Here is an 18,532-nt window from a genome sequence, read left to right as displayed (position 1 = left end):
CCATCACATTGGTTAAAACAATAGAAAACTGCTCATCATCGTAGAAACTTTGAGTCACTGTTTACGTGGTGTTTTGTTTAACCATATTTATGAAGGCGGGTGGATAGAGTTGTTATATTGAGGTAAGAGCGTGATTTATGTGGCCATTTGTAATATATCATTAGGATGTACTGTAGCTACATGACATCTCTTGGCTTTGAGCAAATGTCTGTCTTCATACAGGCCTATTGGAGACCAGGGCTAGTTGTCACAATTTTTACTCATGTGAATATTCCTTAATTTCTGTCAGTTTCTGTACAGACCAAGCGTGCCGCACAAGCCCTGAAAAGTGAAGCCAAAACGTCTCGATCGCCCCCCGGTGACTGGTCCTAGTATAGGTCATAAGCCCCGCCTCCCCATGTTATTCAACGGGACGTGAGACCAACTAAACAATTAAATTACACTTCAAATATTTTTTTTTTCCAAAGGTGGTTTCTTTCATTTGCTGTCGTTTTTATCACGCTGATGTTAGTTCAAGTGTCTGTTTCAAAAATAAGTTGTTTTTTAGTTAGTTACGTGATGCGGTGGTGTAACGTCATGACTGACAGCTGTGATTGACAGGTTCTCTGAGCGAAGTAGTCACTGAAGCACCAACGGACATTTTTTCGGGATCTTCGGAGGACTGAGGAGATTGCATTTACTTTATTTTAACAAGCCTCTTGTCGTACTGCAATCAATTTTTTAAAAAGTGTGCAGAATCCACTCTCACTGAGTGCATTCTGCGAGAGTGAGGGCGGAGCGTTGATTTCGCGGCTTTACTTCCTGCTCACTACTGCGCAGGTCTGGTCCCGAGATCGCTACTGCGCAGACTCAAGTTCCAATATGTCAGCGCCATATCGGGACTCTGGCGGCTTCAGTTCTCATCAATGGAAGAGAGCGAAGGGGCGTCGTCCATCTTTTTTTACAGTCTATGGTACAGACATATAGCCTACCGAATCGGCTACAACAATAACTAAAGTTTCCATTATTGGACAGAGAGAAATGAACAATCGTTAAAATATATTGTTACACTCACATGTAGATAATGTTGAATTCTAATTAGGCAATTTAATCCATTTTTTAAAGAGTTGTTACATGATTTCTGTATATAAGCCTAACCATTATTTATTATCCTTATTTTTTTTCTTTTCTGAAATATTTTCTGTGCCATTTTTAATGCAATGCAAGGGATATCATTTGTTACAACATGCCCCAATAGTCAAAATATGTGGGGTTAATATTGTCATAGTAACGTGCCATTAAAAGACTTATAATGCAAAATTCACGTTTATATTGTTTTCGAACATATTTATGTGTCCGCTGTGTGTACACAACCACCTTATGTGGTAAACATTCATCCACTCCTTTTGTTATTGAAACAATATCTCAAAATGAGCCTTAACCTTTCAGGAATGTGCTCCAACATGATGTCACATTGGAACAGGACCCACCCACGACTGGTCACGCAATCTGGCCTATTAACTTTGATTTTTTTTCCCCCAGTTTAACTAGTTTATCCTCACCAGAGCCCAAACCAGTTAAGATGGTAAACCAATTCATCTCCTCACCAGAGCCCAAACCAGTTAAGTGAGTAAACCAGTTAATCTCCTTGCCAGAGCATTTAACAGCAGCATTCAAGTAAGAAATGCACAGGGTTCCCACGGGTCATGGAATTTCTGGAATGTCATGGAATTTTAAAAGGTCTATTCCAGACATTGAAAGTCAGGGAATTTTATATATTTTTTGTCCAAGTCATGGAATATCAGGGAATTTAGTTTGTTGCTTTAAATTTTAGTTTCCATTTATCAAAATGTAATTTTTCTATACCGATTTGTTTCACACATCTTTCTGTATTGTTGTGCTTAGGCTATTTTGAGCGCCATATTTATTCCCTTCCCGCTCAATTGGAAATCACTTAGTTAACAGGTACAGGTGACTGCATTCGACTAAGGCAAACATGCCAGGAAAATGTAAATTTCAAGAGCTTTCGCTACAAAATGAACAATTTAAAGACTGGGTGTTAAAAGTAGACGACTGAAAAGCTAAATGTAAAGTTTGTAAAACTACTATTGAGCTATCAAATATGGGTGAGGGTGCACTTCGCAGCCACGCAAACAGCAAGAAGCATGTTACTCGTATGAAGCCGACAGGAGCATCATCTTCGGCCCAAGTGCCCATCACTGCTCTACTGCAGCCTCCCCATATAGCTCCAAGAGAACCGCAATCAGCTAATGAAGCCGCTCCCACCCCCAGCAGTGACGGCAGTGTGAGACACAGTGGAGCACGTCTCAGCTTAAAGGACAAGTTCGGTATTTTACACTTAAAGCCCTGTTTACAGATCGTTTCTGATGAAATAGAATGGTTAAGATTAAAATTTGGACACATGCTGCTGTCCCGAGAATTTTAGGTTTCTTTCGCTTTCCCCCCGACCTACAGAATGGCTGCCTATGGCCACTGGAACAATCCTTCCTAAAACGCATTAAACTTTCGTTTACAAAGACGTGAAACTCACCGAGTGGTCAGGGGTGTGTTCACTGATATGCTCACACAAAAATCGCTGCAAAAGATGCTTTCCAACAGGTTTTATCGTAGTCAACTCCATTGACTTGTATTGGATGTGCTGTGAGGTACGGTATTACTCTGCCGCCGGAAACTGGGCTGGATTGTCTATTATTCAAGCTCTCAATGGAAGAATGTATGGGTGTGAGGCGTTTGGAAAAATAGGTCCACAGTTTTACCACGAATGATAAAACACCTGTTGGAAAGCATCTTTTGCAGCGATTTTTGCGAACAGAGCCCACGCGCGGTTATGATTGGCTGTGATTTATGATTGATTTTGTCGTCTTGTAGCTTTGTCACGTCAGGTTAGGACAGGTGGCTGTTTTTTGTCTGCTCGGTGCTCCGCAAAACAGCGGCCTGTTTTGCCGTTCATTATAAGTCATGGAAATTCATCTTTTTAGTCAGTGAAAGTCAGGGAAAAGTCAGGGAATTTGACATTGGTTTAGAGTGGGAACCCTGAATGCATTCTTATTAAAGCTACTAATTCATTCAAGAGCGGTGAATGATTTTCTGTTTTTCTTTCATTGTTTAACATATGCAGCATATATGTTTTAATGCTATACAAACACATTACTGTCTTTTTTTTAAGACACCATATCGCATAACGATAATACAATATGATCGGCTATTAATTAATAATAATTCACAAATAAAGAAGAGGTCATACATGTATATTTAAATTAAAAAGGGGAAATTTAAGTAATCGTAGATGCCCATAGCTCTACGTCTTGAAAATGCAATGCAATGTTTCAAAATAAACTTAATCAATTCATCAACTGGATTATATTGGGTTTCCTTTTAGACCACTTGATTTATAACTTAATATAAAATGTCATTTTTCCAATAGTAGAAAAACAAAAAAACATCTCGTCTTCATCGTTTGTCTTTTTATATCACAATAAGAACATTGCATACACCGAAATATACAGAGGATTTACAGTATACTCACTGTTAGTCATAGCAGCATCAAATTATCCAGGGAATAACATTAAATGAATGAACACAAATTCTATACTTTGATTTTTCAGTTTTAAAAAAGGTATGCAAAATAATCTACAATCTTGACATCATTAATTGTAACTTCTGAGTATTAAATGTGGATGAAGCTTTCAGTTACTCTTAAATAGCTCTCACCAGTACAATGCCGTTATCATGAAAATAATCAATGGCGTTAAAATATATAAATATTACTAAAGTAACCAATGCTTTTCAGCATTATTTTAAACAGTGAAATTATTACACAAAATAATTCACACAGCAACAAAGTAATTAAGTCATACACTCTCCAAATTAAGAGACATAACAGATTTAAGTCAAACTAATACACAATAATGATGCGATTTAGTGCTTCGTAGTATAGGCTATTTAGTAGTGCTTTACCTTTAAGTATGTGCAGCTAGAGTTGTTGAATTGAGATATGAAAGCATGGTTTCTGTAAAAAATGTACATTAAGTATTTTTTTGAGAAAATCATGAAGGTATTCATGTATAAAGAATAAATCCATCCCAGTTCCCAAGGTTAGTTGGCCTTCTGTCCGGCTTTTAAGGGTGTCTGAGTTTTAAGATGTCAATGTTTTGTAGTTGATCTCAGACTTTAATAAGTGTGGGCACTTCATTTACTGTATTGGGCCAGGGACAGGAATGGATGCTCACTGCATTCTCATCCCACCAAGTTGTTATATTTTATGTACACTAGGGAGCAGTGTGCTCCTTTAGTGAATGAGACTCAAGAATACCATCGTAATGGCCTTCTCATTTCAAATCATTACATTAAAAAGGACACCCCGAATTAGTCATAGATAAGTCACTGTCACAGGAAAAAGTCCTTAAAATATTTTAAATGCAATTTTCCTTTGGTGTATTGGCATGATTGGATTATCTACAACGTCGGCCAATATCCAACATGTCCAATACTGTTTATCACACTTGCTTGTTCCTGAATCAGAGTTCAGACCATTATTTGTTCGGTCGTGAATCCTTTTCATCTTCTGCGGATTTTGCCTTTTCCAAGTTGATGATGTTCTGGGTGGATGAGGCTGTTGGATCCACTCTTGTGTATTTAAGGTTAGTCATATTCAGGTCTCTCTGTCTGCGTATGCATTTGCGAATTTTGTTGCTAATCAGGTAGAATATCTCACAGATACACATGAAGATGCACACAGAGGAGGAGACCACCATAAAGATGGTGAAGATTTTCTTCTCTGTAGGACGGGAGATGTAGCAGTCAACAGTATTTGGACAAGGCAGTTCAGTGCATTTGGTAACATTTGGCATGTCGAAATGATAAATGTAGTACAAAATATAGAGGAAGCCTGCGTCGAAGCCAGCTTTGAACAGCAGGCTGAGTATGTAGGTGTACCACAGGCCTCCACGCTTCCTCCCAGGGTTGGCGTACAGGTGTTCACCCTTATGGAGAGTGATGTACTTCTCATCCTTCATTTCACGATACTTGACGTGAGCCACCACCATGAGAGATGGGCACGTGACGAAAATGATCTGTATAGCCCATAGACGGATGTGGGAGATGGGAAAAAATTTGTCGTAGCAGACGTTAGTACAGCCCGGCTGGGCGGTGTTGCAGATGAAGTCTTTCTGTTCATCGTTCCACACCTGTTGAATAGCCACCACGAACACCAGGATTCGGAAGATGAACACCATGGATAGCCAGACGCGGCCAAACACGGTGGAGTATTGGCTGACCCCACCGAGCAGGACTTGCAGAGACATCCAGTTCATTTCGGCAGGTGTCTTACTCATACCAGGATATGAGTCCTACAAACAAACAAATAAATAAATAATAAAAAAGAGCCGTTTTTTCAGTGGCAATATCTGAATGCACCATATCAGTTATGGTTACCAAGTATAGTTTTTTTATTTATTTAATGTTAAATATTTGAATGAATGAATGAGGCATTTATATAGCCTCATGTCTCATTCATTCAAATATTTAATGTGCATTGCTTATTTTCTCTATTTTGACATTATTACGCTCACTCAAAGGTCATTTTTTTAAAACAAGAATAATTCAAAAATACTGTGAAATGTAATCTATAGCAAATTTCTAAATGAATAATACTTTGTGATGTTTAAATGACATGATGAATTAAAACAACTGATTTTAGTTTTTCATGTTTTAATATTCAATTATTTAAATAAAATGTTAAAAAATCTTAATATCAGACATTCATCAAATCAAATCAAGTATATTTGTATAGCGCTTTTCACAATACAGATTGTATCAAAGCAGCTTCACAGTATTAAATTAAAATAAAATAATACAACAAGGTTTGTTTCTAGTGGAATTTATTGATTAATAAAATTAAATATCCCCAAAATATCCCCAACTGAGCAAGCCAAAGGCAACAGTGGCAAGGAACCGAAAAAAAAAAAAACTCCATCAAGTGACCTAATGGTGTCCTAAAACTCCATCAGGTGACCTAATGGAGAAAAAAAAAACCTTGGGAGAACCCAGGCTCAGTCGGGGCCAGTTCTCCTCTGGCATTTATGAACTAGAGGCCGGATTGTATTCATGAATTATTTTCCATAACAATGTTTTAAAAATTATTGGCTTATCAGTATTGGCCAGAATTTTAATATCAGTGCATATCAGGGTATATCAGAGAGCAGGTTGACTGATTTAATGCAGATAATATATAATAATAATACATCAGTTGTATAATAGAATATAATGAAAGCAAATTTGATTATTTCAAAGTTGTCTTAATTAAATGGATGCTTGATTTAGACAGTATTTACTAAACTTTAATTTAAAAATAAATAAATAAGATTATTGGACGATTCCAGTAATCATAAAATGGCCAAATACTGGAAAATAAATCAGCCTTTTTGATATATTGGCCATCACTAATCCATTCAATATCTTTTTTTTTTTTCGTGATGTGAGTTTTTGCTTACTGTTAACAAATTAAAGTATATATATATATATATATATATATATATATATATATATATATACACACACATATACAGACCCTTTCCAAAAAATTAGAATATCATGGAAAAGTTTATTTATTTCCATAATTCCATTCAAAACGTTAATAGATTCCATAGATTATAGATTCAGGGCCCACAAGTATTTAGTTGTTTATTTGTACATAATTTGGGCTTCCAGCTCATAAAACCCGTGAAAACAGGATTAAAAAATTTGAATATTACATGAAATCACACAGTAATTACACAGTGATACCATGGTCATTGAACCAGGTTTTGGTTCTTTTGGCAGTGTGGGCAGGTGCAAATCCTGCTGGAAAATGAAGTCAGCATCTCCATAAAGCTTGTCTGCTGAAGGAAGCATGAAGTGCTCTGGAAATGTCCTGGTAGACGGCTGTGTTGAGTGGACAGCACAGTGGACCAACACCAGCCGATGACATGGCTCCCCAAACCAACACAGACTGTGGAAACTTCACACTGGACTTCAAGCATCTTGGATTGTGTGCCTCTCCATTCTTCCTCCAGACTCTGGGACCTTGGTTTCCAAATGAGATGCACAATTTGCTCTCATCAGAAAAGAGGACTTTGTTCCACTGTGCTTTATTAAATCCAGAGTCAACGCAGCCGTCTACCAGGACATTTTCAGAGCACTTCATGCTTCCTTCATTTTCCAGCAGGATTTGCACCTGCCCACACTGCCAAAAGAACCAAAACCTGGTTCAATGACCATGGTATCACTGTGTAATTACTGTGTGATTTCATGTAATATTCAAATTTTTTGAAATCCTGTTTTCTTGGGTTTTATGAGCTGGAAGCCCAAATTATGTACAAATAAACAACTAAATACTTGAAATCGTTTAAGTTGTGGGCCCTGAATCTATAATCTATGGAAGTTTAACGTTTTGAATGGAATTATGGAAATAAATAAACTTTTCCATGATATTCTAATTTTTTGGAAAGGGTCTATAATACTTTCATTTTGGTAATTTCTAAAAAGAAAATGAGCTATAAACATTTCCAAAATCCCCCTACTAAATATCCACTTTTGTTTTTTTTGTTTTTTTTCTCCCACTTTCAATATTTTATTTGGAATCAGAATGGCTTTTGAGGATTAAGTTGACAGAGCTGGAAATAACAGCCGTGAATAACAATATTTAACGCTATTGTGTTTTCCCCCACATTTATGAAGACATTCACATGACACGGATTCCATGTCAAGAAGATGCAATTAAATAGTTTCTAAAAGTAGCAGTGAGATGCAAATCAATTTTTGGAGGCTTTCTTTTGATTATTTTCCAGCAGCCAATAGCAAGCAGTGTTTTTAAACAATAGCAATACATTTGCAGTTTATGTATTTAATTGTACTTTAGTTAATTATAAATATATGTCTTTCAAGGTCTGCATAGCATTCACAATAATGTATTTATTTACCACTGAATGTTATAGTTTGCAACACCATTATGCTCAAAACACTATTAAAATAGCTTACATAGTGTGGATAACCTGTTGTATTCAGAAAACTCAGTATAGCCAGGAGTCTTACTACTTAGACAGCAGATATTACTGTCTAGAGTGACTAACAAAATACACTTTAGTTTAACTTTAAGTTAAAGTGTATAATTTAGAACGTACTAATGCAAATACTTTTTTCTTTAGCAATTAGGCAAATATAACTGATGTGAGTTATGATCCCTATCATAGCGACAAACAACCTATTTATTTTGAGCAGAAATAAATCATATATGTCCTTACCTTTTGGCATTTGAGAGTTATGAGGCTTTTGTTGTTCACTGGAATCAAAAGGAAAGGTTCTTCCTGTTAGACATTCTGTACATACTTTGTTGGAGAGCTGTGCCCAGTCATATCATGTCAGTGACTCACCCGAGTTAACTTTAAATGAAACCAAATGAAACAATGAAACTTTAATGAAACATCAGTGAAGGGTTTGCTATTGTAATTAGTTTTGTGTAAAACTAGAGGGATTTAATAAAGTAACTCAGTCAGTTTTAAGAGCTAGTCAAGGTTGTTTAAAACTAAAACTTTAAAGCAGTACATTGGATGTCAATTATTTTGTTTACTTATAGGTGTGTGTGTGGGTGTGTGTGTTTGTTGTGGGTATGGCCTTTGCCTACTACTGTACGAATGCTTCTCTGCATGAAATATATAGTCACCATTGTATGTTGCTGCGATAACTAAATTCTCATAAAGCTAGACAACATTTCCAATACTTTTTTATTAGATATTTGACATGCCACATTTATGGTGCATCTTGAATAAAGTCAGTTATTCTTGCTTTAAATTGTCACACATAAATACCCATGGGGAGAAAAGCGCAGCAGAATTAGAGGGAACAAAATCTAAACTAAAGTTCAAAACAACAGGAGTCAAACTGAAAGTATGTATTGTTAGCTTGTGGTTTTTTAAGAAACCTTAAAGCAACATTCCATAAGGGTGGATCATGTTTGGCATGTGTTTTCATTAAACAAGTGATGACACTCAATGGCCTGGTTTCACAGATTAAGTCAAGATAAATCCAGAGTATATTTTATAAATATGCCTTCAAAAAAAACACACAAAAAAAACAGGCTACAGCTGTGTATCTTGAGACAAAACAATGGCACTGACGTATTTTAAGATATATAATTTGCTTTCAGTTAAATCAACTCAAACATGCATTTTAGTCTGGGACTAGGTGAATATCAGCTGGATATGATTAAGTGCAGATATACAGGTAGATAGTGGAAGAAAGATGGGAGCAGGAAAAATACTTTTTGTATCTATTTTAAAGACTCACAATGGACATGAGGACAAAGTAGCTGAGGGTGCAGTGGGCTGAACTGCTATGTCTTCCTTTAGGCTGGTACTGCCATGGTTATAGCCTAGTGTGTCTGTGGGTGAATATGAACGACTATTTGTCATGTTTTTTTTTTCTGCGAGGCTCTCCGAGAGTAATTGGATACAACTTTCACCTCCATGCTGTCAAACAGAGTTTGTTTTCAAATAAAATGCCTCGGGCTGTCAGCTTGTATACCCCATACCCATCTTTGAGAGTTTGCATGCAGATACAGTATTGCGAGTTTGTTTACCTATAACACATAACAGCTTATGCAGAACATGTTTCTCGAAGTCCTCACTCATTTGGTATGTATACGTATTTTCAAATATGGCCTGATCTCCCGCACCTCCTTTCCCACAACAGTTGGATTCAAATCGATATCCTTGCACAGACTTTTATTTCCCTGAAGGATAGTCCCGGTAGGATTTTGGTGATAGGATAGTCCGAAGACCTATAAAATGTCAAGTATTTTAGATTAAACTTCTAACGTTTTTAATACAGAGCAGGACTTGCCATGACTTTTTCATAACAGGTATAAACATTGTTAGCACTATGTTACCCCTATTGCTTGTTTCTTATACAGTGATGCATAAAACATGGTATTATAAAGGCTGTAACGCTTTGTCCTAGATGCCCTCATGTCTGTAAACCAGTCACTCATTCTCTCTACTTGACAGAAATCTTAATCTCACAAAAACATGTCCAGGTCGCATTTCACCAAATATATATATATATATATATATATATATATATATATATATATATATATATATATATATATATATATATTTAAATGATAATTAAGCACATCCCTAACCACCAATTCCCATTACCATAATATGTTTAGTAATTTAAGTAAATCATTTTTATTGCTAATTCCTATTATGTTCTAATACCCGCCATTATTCTCAGTAGTGATTATCTTTATAATACAAAAAATTGTTAAAAAAACATATTACATAAACTACTGTTCAAAAGTTTGGGGAGTTTTGTTTTCAAAAGAAGATGTCTCTTATGCTCACCAAAGCTGCATTTATTTAATTTAAAATACAGTAAAAACAATATTATTGCATTTCAAAATAACAGTTTTAATAGATATTAAAATGGGATGCCAAAGCTAAAGATTAAAGCAACGGCTGTTGAAAAATCCATCTCACATGATCCTTCATAAATCATTAATATGCTGACTTGGTGCTCAAGAAACATTTCTTATTATAGTCAATGTTGAAAAAAATAGCTTTCCTGGATTCTTTGATGAATAGAAAATTCAAAAGAACAATTATTTTGTCACAGTGTAAAGACTTAACTGTCATTTGATCAATGTAATGTGTCCTTGCTGAATATATATAGGCCAATTAATTTCTTTAAAAAAAATACTGACCACAAACTTTTGAATGGCAGTGTACATGTATTTAATAATGTATTTCATATGCATTATTAATATAATCTAAATGTATTCATTTATTTACTTATTTGCATTTCATTAATGAATGCTTCAAAATAATGCCACAATAAAATCAATTCTAAAGGGTTCTAAACACATTGATTCTTTGGTGAAATATAATCTGAAAATGTTCTTGATTGGATGAGATTCTCATGAGAACGGCATGCCACTACTCATCATTATGGAGATCGTGGTACTGGTTGAATGAGGAAGGAGAGAAAGATGAAAGTCTTTGATCGTTTCACTAAGGCACCACTAGAGAGGGCTGAAGCTCCACTATCATCCATCAACATTTTCTCAGAAGCCGACAGGTTATTGCTGAAGCTTTGGAAAAGAGCTTTACAACTCAGCCTCATGCTGAGAACAGAACCGACACAGCTGCAGAGTAATTCTATATGTGTGACTCCGTTTTTAATTAAACTGTCAGCTAGACGTAAATATTAATAATCCAAACCACGTCGTCTGCATTAAACCTAACCTATTTCCTGTTCGGCTTTATCTTCCCAGTGTTTCATTTGCATTACGTGACTTGTAGCCTTTACTTCCTGCTGAACTGCCCACAATAGACCATGCTTTACTTTGTATAAGAAGCTTTGGGTAAGAAAGCAACTTTAAGGAACATAAATGTAAACGTGAATGCAGTGCAAGATCTCAGGAGAGGCAGCGCATTGCAGACCATGCGATGATCACTATTTCAAAGACTGTTAGTCTGTCTCTATATACCGAATTCTCCGTGCCTGTCTGCATCACCGAGGAGATTTACCAGAGGTCGAAGCTGTGGGAGAAAGAGTTAAGACTTTGAGACCAGGATGGACAAGAATAAGAGAAAATGACTAGATATAAAAGGAAACCTAGCAAACAGGCTGTGAGAGAGAGACAGTGACTTAGCAGTCAAGACTTGTGCTCTTCTGAACCGGGGGAAGGATGGGGTTGTGTCTAGGGGGCGAGGAAAGGAGAGCTGTCACGAAGCGTCTCAGCCAGACTTCGGGTGAATGTAGATGTGTCCTGCTCAAGCAGAGCTTCCGCTTGTCATACCTGGCAACTCAAATGCCAGCTGGAACACTGAGCTGTTCTTGAGCCGCTATGACAAAGGGGTAATGTCTCTGCAGGCCTGTGTTGTGACAGATCTGTGGCTCACTTTTTGCAGGAGGCATGGACTGCGAGAGTGTGTTTTGCTCTAGCCTTCAGGACATCACCTAGACTGAACAGTGCTTGGACTCGACTCCAGTTGCTGGAGTTTTTCTTTTTACTATGAAGGAGTTTTGATTGTTGAAGCTGAAGCACTATCTGTTGATTCTGCTGCTTTCAGGAACATGGACATCTTTTTAACAGTGCTTGCAAGGAGTTCCTGTGCCGATATTCCTCAGACATTCTGGTTACGGCTTGTTCTGAACCTCTAAACCCAAGTATTACACTTCTGCGATGAATTCAGCCCAAACCGCTCAATGTGCAGACTCTGTTAGATAACTTTTATTTTTATTTGGTTGATTTAAAGTTCAAGTTTGATAATCTCTCATTGACCGACATACTGTAGTTGTTGTTGTTTTTAGATGCAACATTTCATTTAGAAATAGGCCTTAAAGGTACAGTATGGCATTTTCACCACTAGGGGTCGCTAACCTATTTACAATAACAAAGGCGTAGTTTGATGACGCAACATTTGCTAAGAACTATGGATCTTGTCGTCAACGTCAAGTCGACCGATCTAATAATGTTTATGGATGACTGAATACATCGATGCTTTTATCATGACTGTGATATGCAGTTCGGGATTGCTAAGAGACAGCTATCAGCTCCCGCGGATATAAAAGGAATATGGACATTTCATTCTACCGAACTACACGCAGAATTACTACTCACAGGTCAGTTTATTAGACAAATTAAACTTGTGAGGTAACGCAGCGCTGTTTCACTTGGTCTAACATTACACTATCACACTAAACTGCATTTAAATGTGTTTAAATGCATGTGTTAGTTTGTCTGTATGAGACTAGCAGTAAACTAGATCAACATTAGAATAACATACAGATCATATTCTGACATTTTATCATTGTTGAACTATATAACATTGATTAGTTTTGTGTAAATGTGCTCACCTGTTTAATAAAGTACATGTAGGAGCGGTCGAAATCTCGGACGTGGAGCTCTCGTTTATATACTGTCTATGGGAGCTCTCGGCATCTCGAAAACACCGCGCTGATATTGATTCTCGTTTTAGTTCTCCTTTTTTTCCAAAGTCTGCTTGCCATGGTCCATAATGTTTGAACGAAACAACAACAGCGTGCAAATAGACATTGCGAACTACACAGTTGTCCACATCTGTCGCTTTGGTTACTATCAGACGGCTCTGGTTCATAGCTCTGGTTGCTATGGCAGCACGAGCGGAAACCAGGGACAACGCGGATATGACGCCATTGGCGGCGACAAAACGGAAATAAAGAAACGGGACGTTTCTCGAATTAAATTACAAATTTCTCCTGGTTTGAAAGTTGTTGGAAACAGTCGGGATAATGTAAGTACAACTAAAAAATATATATAACATAGATATAGTGATTTTTGCTATTTTTAAAGCAAAAAAGTTACATATTGTGCCTTTAATCTATATAGCTAAAACTTTGGCTCTGTTTTGCTGTTGCCTTACTCTTTCGCCTTTATATCTCATAATTATGCCTTATCATATCTTCATTTTGGATTTTTATTTCATAATCGGGAACATATAATTTCAACTTGTTATAATTTTGAGAAGTCACAATATTGACACATCAACTCACAATTATGAGTTACAAACTCAAAATTATGATAGACATAATACAAGAAGTCAACATTTTGAGATAAAAAGCTCATAATTTGGACAAAAATGTAACTTAATATATCATAATATATACTTTTTACTACATATTATTATCTAATAATTTTGACTTTTTATGTCATAAATGAGAAAAAAAAGTTAATTATGAAATACCAACTCAATAATGAAAGAAAAAGTCCACATTGAGTGTCTATGACATATTACGCAAATCAATTTCAACTTAACATTCAACCTACATTTCAATTTTTTGTATTTTTTTTTAATACGTGTACAATCCCTATAATCTATAGCTTGCATTTCTCTCTTCTGTCCTTCTTTTTGGTCTGGCCTCAGCCAGCAGACAGAAATCTGTGGCCAGAATTGTAATTGCCGTGGCAATCAGAGCGACACGGTCAGCCAAGTCAGCTGATTAGAGAACTTCAGTTCGTCTGCAGCCTTCGAGGTTTAGCTGTCAAAGAGAGGACACAGATAGAGAGTGACAGACGGGTTGAGTGTTTGTAAGAGAACGTATAGGTTTCCTCTCCTCATATCAGCGCACTGGTTACAGAGACATTTTTATCATAAAATTATTATTTTTTTAAAGTTCACCGAGGAATTATTTTAGATCAATGGTAGACATGTTCAAAATGATTCATTTACAGTTTGGCACAACGTCCTGCAAAATGTGTTTTTTTTTGTGTGTTTTTTTCATTTTCTGTCTGTCAACATGGAACATCTCAGATAAGAAACGAATGCGTACTGTCATGTCAAACATTTATTATAAATATTATTAAATTTAGCATTCTTTTCATCTCCATTTATTGAAATGTCACTATCAGACAAAAAAATCTGTTGGGTTGACGGCTTATGGTGTTGACAAAATAATCATATTTTGCATTACGTGTGTGTGTGTGTGTGTGTGTTCCTAGTAAGCCCTACATTATGGGGGCAAAACGTCCCCACAAATATGGCAATATCCGAAATCTTTGTCCTTGTGAGGACAGAGAGAGTTCTGGTTGTTTCTGACCTGTTATTTTACATGCCCTTCAATTCATACATTACTGCTAGCATAGACTCCATAGCCAGACAGTGATCCTCATTTAGGAGTTGGTGCCATTGATTCTAGGATATTCTAGGTTTTGGTCCCAATGAGGAAAACAGCTTATAAATCATACTAAGTGATGTTTTTTGAAAATCTGAAAATGCAGAAAGTTTTATGTGATGGGTAGATTTAGGGGATAGATTATACAGTTTGTACAGCATGAAAATCATTATGTCTATGCAATGTACTCATAAATGAATGAATTAAATGCTGTTCTTTTGAACTTTTTATTCATCAAAGAATCCTGAAAAAAATAGCACGCCTTTCACAAAAATGTATTAAACAATAAATCTTATTTCAACATTAATAATAAGAAATGTTTCTTGAAAAACATCAGCATATTAAAATGATTTCTAAAGGATCATGTGACACTGAAGACTGGAGTAATGATGCTGAAAATTCAACTTTGACGTCACAGGAATAGTTATATATATATATATATATATATATATATATATATATATATATATATATATATATATATATATATATATATATATATATATATATATATATATATATATTCAAAATAGAAAACAGTTATTTTAATTTTTAATCATATTTCACAATATTTCTGTTTTTACTGTATTTTTGATCAAATAAATTCAGCCTTTGTTAGTGTAAGAGCATTCTTTCAAAAACATTTTTAAAAATCTTACCAAAATCTGAATTTTGAATGGGATATATAAAAGTGGAAATAGTTTAATGACTGTTGCTAATGGGGCTCAATGTCTCCAGAAACAATGAACAGTCTAGGTTGAGTCATTTAAATTCCTTTAAAAAAAAATTCTGTCTGATTACCCCCCACCTGCTAACACACTGCCTGATGCAACCTGTAGAAAATCTCTCACATGGACTGACTATTAATGAATTATGGCCCCTTAGAGAGTTCTGGTTGTTTCTGACCTGTTATTTTACATGCCCTTCAATGCATACATTACTGCTAGCATAGCAGATAATGGACTCCATAGCCAGACAGTGATCCTCATTTAGGAGTTGGTGCCATTGATTCTAGGATAAGACACATTTGGACACACATGTGTAGGTTCGTGGGCATGCATTGTAACACATAAAAACTTATGGAAAACTCCAAGCAGATCAATTGGAAGTGCAAATTTAAGAGTCTGAACCACTAAGCCGTAATTTTGCAAATTGGTATTGAGCCAAATGGATTCTTTACTAGGGCCTAGTAAAGAAAATTAGTCTTATGTTCCAAAAAATCTTGGACCCCTTGAGCAGCTCAAAATATCTGAAGAAAATGGAAATAATTAGTGGATTGGTCGACCGCTATAATGATTTTTTGATGGTCGATATATAGATGCCAATATCAATGTCAGGGTGGCCGATGGGTGATCGGTATATACCAGTTCAGACTCATACCGTCCCAGAAGTATATAACTTTCTTTGTTGTGGAACACAAACAGAGATTTTTTTTACAAAAATTAATCTATGTCCATAAAATTCAAGTGTATGGGTCACCCAAAGTTGGGGCTTGAAAAACTGTGCAAAACAAACTCGGCATCCATACATCCCCAGGTGATGAATCAATGTCTTCTGAACCAGTGTTTAACGTTTGGTCAGAAGCGATGGTTTATATTTCAAAAAGTACTTTTCTCACACACACCTATTGTGTTGCTCCAGGAGACATTGATTCAACAATTTGGATCATATGGATTACCACCATGTTTGTTTTGCGTTCTTGCATTTTTATTTTTGGAATATCCCTTTAAATCACACATGCTGCAATGAAATTTATATGCGTTGCATACAATGTATTTACTAAATTAGAAATAAATAGTCTGAAAATGAATTAAAAATGACATGTGACAGCGGCTAACTGAATATTTAGAACATCATAGTTTGAAACAAGGATTCAGCATATGTCACTCGTGTGATTCAGCATATGTCACTCGTGTGTGAAAAGTGCAGAAAAGTGCAGTCCTCTCAAATGCCTTCTTTCTGCAGCGGACCTCCCCCCTTCATGTTGAATTTTGACATTAATTTTTTAAAACCCTAAAATATAATACAAATTAAGGTGGTTAACAATTGCAGACAAAGATCGACATTTCAAAATTACCGGTAAAGAAATTACTTTTTAAATTTCAGATTTGTGTTCTGACCACATGAACGACTTAATGAGTATTGACACAACAATGTTTGATTAATGTTGCAGGTTTTGGCTTTACCTGTCCAACATCCTTCTAGCACAGTCTTTGTGGTTTCTCCCTCCAATTTTGCACAACTTTGACACCTGAAAAAAATGTGCATGTAAGTACTTGCCAGGTAGTGTTATATGCTTCAGGCTGAGAAATAGCCTTTAAATAGCCTTTAAATTATTGTGCTTGTACAATGACAAATATTATTCGACTCTATTAGCTTATGCTCTCTCTGTATGCAACAAGCCATTGTTCAGTCAAATTCAATAATAAAGTTCAAATCAATGATGGACTTTGTCAAAGATGAGAGCTTAAGTGAGGAAATGCCTTCTTTTTTCTTTTTTTTCATTGCTGCCCGGGTCTCTGCACTTTCCAATTGCCTTTCCAGGTATCGGAACTCCTCAGTGGCCAAGATAGACAGGTTGAAGATGTCTGGTTCCACCCTTTCTCCAATTCTTCGTATTTCTTCTTTTATTTCTACTAGATCCATCAGCACCTTTCTTTGGAATCCTAAATACAACAATTGTGCATTGTGTTACTTTAAAAATAAATAAATAAATAAATAAATAAATATGTTTTGTTTGCCACTACCTTTTATTACTTGGAAAAAAATATTAATTTCTTACACTGCACTGTAACTTTTACTCCTCTGTTTTATCTTGTTTTTGTTTAAGTTTTTTAAAGTGTTTTTAATTGTTTTCTTATATTGTATTTTTATATTGCATTGCTGTTGAAATGTGCTATACAAATACACTTGCCAAGTTAAAAAGTCCTTTTTTCATTTCATAATGATCTAAAGAAAAGAGTAAAAGATATTTGTGGCTTTCATAACACATTATAATAGGTTGCACATGTTTCATGTTTACCCCTTTGAATTCAGATAATTGGAGTTTAAGGGCACATGGAAACATGGGGTTACAGTACACGTGCATGTACCATGTTACCATGCACAGGCTTACTCTACACTGTTACCCGCTAAAATGTCACAATTCCAACAACACATGATAACAAATAATTTAGATAAAAAATGAGCACGTAAAAACGAAAACACAGATACTTACAAGAAAAAAGTAGGAAGGTCTTTCACCTGTTCTCTTCGACCGACAGGTAAATGCAATGCTCTGTCTCTTTAAAATGTTTCAAAATGGTGGAAATGTTTATCGTGCTCTCAATGCCAGTAGTCATGTCTCTGTAGGGCTGTTACCATCTAGTGGTTGAGAAATGTAATTGCATTTTTATTTAATTTAAAATGAAAGACAGTCAAATAATATCGTAGATTGTGTATGAATGTTATGTGTGACAGCAAACATGAAGCTGTGTGGGCGAAAAACATGTAAACAATTTTAAGACTATTTTGGCTATACTAATCACTGGTCTAAATCAGGGTTATAGCCAAGCCGTTAAACGTAGACCACTGATTGCCTCGATTTCGCCGGGTGGGCTTAAAGCAGACTGCACATAGCCTGTCCAATTCAGAGCTAAATCGTGACTACAGATCGACCATGTCATGAAATGACACTTGCACCTATTGCTTGCTGGGTAGTTAGTAGAATGTCTAAAGTGGACCATTGAAATAAAGTTTAACCAAAGGGAAATGGCTTTGGCAATATATCAGTCGACCAGTGCTGCTTTACTTCTCCACATCCATTCACATGAGCCGCTCTGCAAGCTTTTTTAGT

The 18,532-nt window shown here is 35.9% G+C and overlaps 1 protein-coding gene and 1 long non-coding RNA gene across 2 annotated transcripts; one reads left to right on the top strand and one right to left on the bottom strand.

Moving 5' to 3' along the window:
- Positions 1 to 16: 16 nt before the first annotated feature.
- LOC311093243 lies at positions 17 to 17,305 on the top strand. Its single transcript, XR_014608382.1, has 4 exons — positions 17 to 122; positions 1,522 to 1,605; positions 16,871 to 16,965; positions 17,242 to 17,305. It is a non-coding gene; the product is annotated as an uncharacterized lncRNA (long non-coding RNA).
- On the bottom strand, positions 3,452 to 8,294 carry gjb9b (gap junction protein beta 9b). Its single transcript, XM_084130491.1, has 2 exons — positions 8,280 to 8,294; positions 3,452 to 5,348 (listed from the first exon to the last, which is right to left on the bottom strand). The coding sequence occupies exon 2, from the start codon at positions 5,331 to 5,333 to the stop codon at positions 4,533 to 4,535; it is 801 nt and encodes a 266-aa protein (XP_083986617.1). The 5' UTR covers positions 5,334 to 5,348; positions 8,280 to 8,294; the 3' UTR covers positions 3,452 to 4,532.
- Positions 17,306 to 18,532: the final 1,227 nt, after the last annotated feature.

The sequence above is a fragment of the Abramis brama genome (genome assembly GCF_963993115.1).
Source record: "Abramis brama genome assembly, chromosome: 12".
In the NCBI taxonomy this organism is placed as follows: Eukaryota; Metazoa; Chordata; class Actinopteri; order Cypriniformes; family Leuciscidae; genus Abramis; species Abramis brama.
Note: the sequence above shows the minus strand (reverse complement) of the source record. Positions and strands in the feature narration are given on the sequence as shown.